Below are 6,000 nucleotides of genomic sequence, written 5' to 3'. Positions count from 1 at the left end.
CCCAACCACTACTGGCACTCTCAGCCAAATAAACCCCCTTTCTGACTCTGCCCAGCTGGAGACTTGAGAGTGATTCAAAGAGAACAGTGAATTCTAATGCCCACAGGCATTTCCAGTGTTTGAGAAAGGTTTAGGCCGGGGCTGGTTCTGTTCAAAAACCTGGAACGGGTGGAAGAAATCGCTTTTTCAATCCCAAGTGGTGGCTCTCCCCAGAGGTGTCCCAGACTCCTCTGCAAGGATTAGAACAGCACCGTTTGCTTGCATGCCCAAAGAGCTCCAGACTACGGCCCAGAGGGGCGAGGGGGCGGGGGAAAGAAAACCGTTCGTCTCACTCCCGACACTCCCTGATAGAGGGTGCTTTCCGACAGCTCCATAGGGACCCGGATGCCCTTCGAGGGAGCTTCAGGGATGTCGGAAATAGCAGAGAGGGAGAGGCGGTGACATGGCAACCAGAAGTCTTCGGGTCAGAGTAAGAGTAGGGCCGTGGTCAAGGGAGCCACTACCTTTAGGTCGTTAAGCAGAGAAGCCGATTCTGCCGGTTTCTGCTTTGGGAAGGGGAAAAAAGGGTTTGGGGTCTGGTTTTTCTCCAGGACCACTTGAATACGCTGGCTCTCCCAGGCCTCACTTTAGATCATATCAAGACTACCCCAGATTCTACTTTCTTCTGATTTAATGTCCCTACCCCGCTTTCGGACCAAAGTTTCTGCTAGAGCGGACACTCACGCACACCTAGATTCACACCCCAGAATCTCCCACGGCCCGAGCAGTGAAAGGAAAATGGAAAAGCCAACAGTTGGGCTTCCTCAGAGTCATCGGAAGACTCTGCCTCGGCGTTGGGGCTGGGGGCCGGGGGGTGGTGGGCACGAGGGTCCCATGTCCTCCTTTAAGAGCTGCTCCCCAAGATCTCATCGAGGTTGATGTCCTTCATCCAGTCGTCGTTGCCGGGCTCGGTTTTCAACAGGGAATCGATGAAGTCCGAATCGCTGTTCAGTGCGGGTCCCATGGTGTCAGCTTGCTGGTTGAGAAAGTCAAAGGCCAGGTCGCCGCTGTGGTCGGCGCCCTGAAAAGCCCGGGAGCTTTGGTTCGAAGAAGGGAAAGCCCCGGACGGTAGGGATGGGGCCGGCGTCAGGCCCGCGCCTGTCGGATTCAAGGCCGTCCCCGAGGGCGTCAGGTTGGTGACGGTCGGTCCTCGCAGCTGGCTGGGCCGGAGGCCGAGCCCCCTGAGCGGGCCAATGGCCTGTCCGTTCAACGTCTGGGTCATGGGGCTGAGGGGTTTCATCTGGGCCGCAGGCGTTAACTGGCTCGGGGCGGGCACGGCCTGCTGGCTAAAATGCTGGTTGCCGATGGCCCGCTGCAGAGACAGGTTGGGGGCATAGGCGGCAGGGGGGTTGGGGGGAAAGCGAATGCCCGTCGGCTTCAGGGCCTCCGGCGGCTTCGCGGCCCCCTCCGGAGGGGCCCAGTTCTGGGCCGGAGAGCCAGAAGCAAGCAGCACGTTGGCTGGCCTGGGTGCCGGGACGTTGGTCGCCCCGTGGTTTACGTTAGGCCTCGCTTGCTGGGAACCGACCGCCGATCCGGCCCCAAAGGCCGCCACGCCGCTGCTGGGGCTGCTGCCGCTGCTGGGCCCCAGGGCGGGGGCCCGGGGCATCATGGCATTGGTCTGCCCTATCAGTGGGCTGGGGTTCCTGTGCTGGGCCATTTGGTACGCGCTGGGTTGACTGCAAGGCAGACCGCCGTACACTCCGATGTTCCGAACGGCGGGTAAAGAAGGCATTCTGGTTCCGTGCGAAGTGGACAGAAGGCTGGGGTTGGGGGTTAGAATGCTGTGGGTGGACACTGGGTTGGACAGGGTCTGGTTGGAGTTCAAGCTCACAGTTGCTGAAGCCCCTAAGGAGAGAAGGAGAGAGAGAGAGAGAGCTGGGTCAGCGTATACGTGTGTCAGTGGGGTAGGTGTCTCCTTTCCAGCACCACATCGCTTCTGTGAATTCCTGCCTTTTTGAGGGGGTTTTTTTTAATGGCATTTATTAAGCGCTTACTATGTGCAAAGCACTGTTCTAAGCGCTGGGGAGGTTACAAGGTGATCAGGTTGTCCCACGGGGGGCTCACAGTCTCAATCCCCATTTTACAGATGAGGTAACTGAGGCCCAGAGAAGTTAAGTGACTTGCCCAAAGTCACACAGCTGACAGTTGGCAGAGCCAGGATTTGAACCCATGACCTCTGACTCCAAAACCCGGGCTCTTTCCGTTGAGCCACGCTGCTTCTCCGTTGAATCGAAAGAGGGCAAAAAGAAGACAGAGGCCGAGGAAGAGACTTTCACATTGACCCTACTGACATCCTTCAAACGTCACTGGCGGAGAAAGGATTCTGGAATGGATCGGACCACTGGATGCCCCAACAGTGGTCCTGCTTAGGTTAATAACAATGCATTCTTTCCGAAGAGCACTCTTTGTTTCCCCAAGAGCCTCTACAGCAATCCCTTGGTTTACTCTCACCACCTCCCTGTGAGATAGGAAGAGGCAGGTATTATCCTCTTCATCTCAAAGTTGGGATAAGTGAGGCCCAGAGAGGTGAAGCGACTTCCCCAGCATCACACAGCAGTCCAGGGGCAGAGCTGAAATAGAACCCAGATCTCCTGACTCTCAAACCGTGTCCTTTCTCCACGGTGGCGATAACACTGATGACATTGTAGTTTACGACAATCCTTGACAGAAAAAATACATGGCCTATTGGAGAGAACTGGGCTTCACCATAGGTAAATTCAGGCAAGTGGTCTGTTCCATCTGGACTAACAAACATCTCTCCCTCTCTTGGACAGGAACTTACACTCCACGAGGATAAAGCAAACAAGAAATCAATCAATCAATCATATCTACTGAGTGCTTACTGTGTGAAAGCACTGTACTAAATGCTTGGGAGACTGCAATATAACAGAGCTACTGCAGTCTAGAGGAGGAGCTAATTTGATAGCTGCTTTTGAGTAGGCTTTTGTTCTTCTCCTTTCTCTGAAGTTACTGAATTGGGCTCACCCTCTTATTCCTTTTATTTTTCGTTTATTTAATGGTATTTTTTCAGCGCTTAACTCTGCGCCTGGCACTCTACTAAGCGCTGGGGTAGATACAAGATCATCGGGTTGGACCCAATCCGTGCCCATGTGGGGATCACAGCCTCCAACCTCATTTTCCAGACGAGGTATCTGAGACCCAGAGAAGTGAAGTGACTTGCCCAAGGTCACACAGCAGACAAGTGGTGGAATTGCGATTAGAACCCAGGTCCTTCTGACTCCCAAGCCCGGGCTCTCCCCACTAGGCCAAGTTGCTTCTCAAGCACTGGTCTCTTCCTCCCTTTCAATGTACCCAAGCAAGTGAGGTGGGGGAATCAATCAATCAATCCATCCATCAATTGTATTTACCAAGGGCTTAATCTGTATTCTAAACTACACTCTTGGGTGGGTAGGGCACTGTTTACAGAAGACACAATCCCGCCCTTAAGCAATCTACCTGTGCCTGGTACACAGTAAGCGCTTAACAAATCCATTAAAAAAAATAATAATGATAATCACATTCTAGTAGCGGGGTAATTGAATATAAAGCTATATACGGAAAACAGTTTGTGAGGGGTTGGGGCGAGTACCCACTGCTTAAGGGTGCCTGGGTGATGCTGTTGGAAGGGAAGTAGGATGGACTCGGGCAAGGACGGGGATAAGAAGCAGCAGGCTCTAGTAGAAACAGTTCAGGCTTGGGAGTCGGAAACCTTGATTTGGATCCCGACTCCGCCTAGGGACTTCTGGGCGACTTCAGGCAAGTCATTTCATGTCTCGCTCCTCAGTGTCTTCACCTGGAAAGATGGGAAGGAGCCTGCCCATGTCTACTCGCACGGCTGAGTCCAAAATCCGGGAGGAAAATGAAAAGCAACTCAGAGGCGAGGCAGGTAAGTCGGCACGCTATATAAACACGATCAAATGAAATACGATTGAATGAGTAATACAGGTTTTCATTCTTTGTCTGGCGGGGGGTACTTTCCCCAGATTCGAGTACTTACCGGAATACTGGCTTGTTGGCTGCATGTTGACCAAGTTCCTTCTTTGGTCTTTGTAATCTGGGGGTGGACGAGTCAAATGTCTGTTTAATTGATCTGCAGGAGTGATTTTCTCCTAGAAAAAACAAAAGGCAGCCAGAAATAAATTTATCTGCAGATTAGGTGAACTCTCCTAATAGTGAGGGTGTTTATTAAGCATTTACTATATCAGTCAATCCATCAGTGATATTTGCAGAGCGTTTTCTGTGTGCAGAGCTCAGTATCAAGTGCAGAGGAGGGCACGCTACAGTTGGTAGACATGATCTTTGACACCTACGATGCTACACACAAGGGTAGATGCAAAATTATCAGATTATTATCGTGACATTTATTATGCTTTTCTATGTGCAAAGCATTGGGATGATGAGTCAGGCAACTGGATTTGTTGAGCACTTACTGTGTGCAGAGCCCTGTACTAAGCACTTGGGAGAGTACAGTATATCAATATAACACACATATTCCCTGATCACAACGATCTTACAGTCTAGAGGATAATAATAATGATAATAATAAAACAAACTGTGGTATTAGGTAAGAACTTAGTATGTGTCAAGCACTGCTCTGAGTGCTGGGGTAGATACAAGATAATCATGCCAGACACAGTCACTATCCCACATGGGGCTAACAGTCTAAGTAGGAGGGAGAATAGGGATGGAACTCCCATTTTACAGATGGGGAAACTGAGGCACAGAAAAATTAATAATTATAGTAATAATTGTGGTATTTGTTAAGCACTTTCTATGTGCTAGGCACTGAACCCAGCGCTGGGGTGGAGACAAGAAAATTGGGTTGGACACAGTCCCTGTCCCAAGTGGGGCTTACAGTTTCCATCCCCATTTTACAGATGAGGGAACTGAGGCCCAGAGAAGTGAAGTGACTTGCCCAAGGTCATATAGCAGGCAAGTGGTGGAGCTGGGATTAGAACCCAGGTGCCTTTCGACTCCCAAGCTTGTGCTCTATCCACTGCCCAGGGTGACACAGCAGGCAAGTGGCGCAGCTGCGAGGTTATGAGTTTAGAAGCATTCACTGCCCCATTTGGACAATCCAAAGAACATTTAAATACAATGTTCTGCTTAAGAAACACTACCGTGAATTGATTGAGTGGATTCAGGCAGACCGCAGAGGCTCCAAAAGTAAAGCATGTGACTTTTTTTTTCCTGCTGCAGTTCAGACTGTAAGGTACCTGTGGGCATGGAGCATGTCTACCGACTCTGTTATACTCTACTCTCCCCAAGCGCTTAGTACAGTGCTCTGCACACAGTAAGAGCTCAATAAAGATGATTGATTGACCGATTGATTATCTAGCTAAAGAATGCAACCTGGACGGCCAGTGCAAGAGTCTGGGCGAATGAGACGTGACCTCCAATTGCGACTGGGCTACTACTCTACTCTATCCCTTATCGCCCTTACCTGCCCTTCCTACCACTCTCTTTCTTGCTGACTTCTTCTTTCTGCATCCTCCTCGTCCTGGGCGTCATAGAGGAGGAAGAGAGTGGGGCCACATCTCCCAGTGAGCCTCTGGGGACTTTTTTAAGTTACTCCAGAGCAGTTTCATTTCCACCAAGAGGATGGACGATCCGGGTCTAAATGTGACTGTGCTTGCTGGCTGCGAGTCCTTGGTTTTCTCCTTCTCTATTTTTTATGGCATTTGTTAAGTGCTTACCGTGTACCCCACTAAACACCGGGGAAGATAATAATGACCGATAATAATTGTGGTATTTGTTAAGTGCTTACTATGTGCCAGGCACTGAACTAAGCACTGGGGTGGATGGAAGCAAACTGAGTTGGAAACAGCCCCTGTCCCCTATGGGACTCACAGTCTCAACCCCCATTTATAGGGGATTGTTAGATGCTTACTGTGTGCCAGACACTGAACTAAGCACCGGAGTGGAAACAAGCAAACTGAGTTGGAAACAGCCCCTGTCCCC

General features: G+C 50.8%; 1 protein-coding gene across 1 annotated transcript in view; it reads right to left on the bottom strand.

Moving 5' to 3' along the window:
- Positions 1 to 18: 18 nt before the first annotated feature.
- MAML2 (mastermind like transcriptional coactivator 2) overlaps positions 19 to 6,000 on the bottom strand; it is a 280,883-nt gene continuing 274,901 nt past the window's right edge. The window contains exons 8-9 of the mRNA XM_038761673.1: positions 4,037 to 4,148; positions 19 to 1,884 (exon numbers count right to left, since the gene is read on the bottom strand). Coding sequence (XP_038617601.1) covers positions 884 to 1,884; positions 4,037 to 4,148 — 1,113 coding nt within the window. The 3' untranslated portion in view covers positions 19 to 883. The remainder of the gene's footprint in view (positions 1,885 to 4,036; positions 4,149 to 6,000) is intronic.

This window comes from Tachyglossus aculeatus, chromosome 20 (assembly GCF_015852505.1).
Source record: "Tachyglossus aculeatus isolate mTacAcu1 chromosome 20, mTacAcu1.pri, whole genome shotgun sequence".
NCBI lineage: Eukaryota > Metazoa > Chordata > Mammalia > Monotremata > Tachyglossidae > Tachyglossus > Tachyglossus aculeatus.
This window is presented reverse-complemented; position numbering and strand designations above follow the sequence as displayed.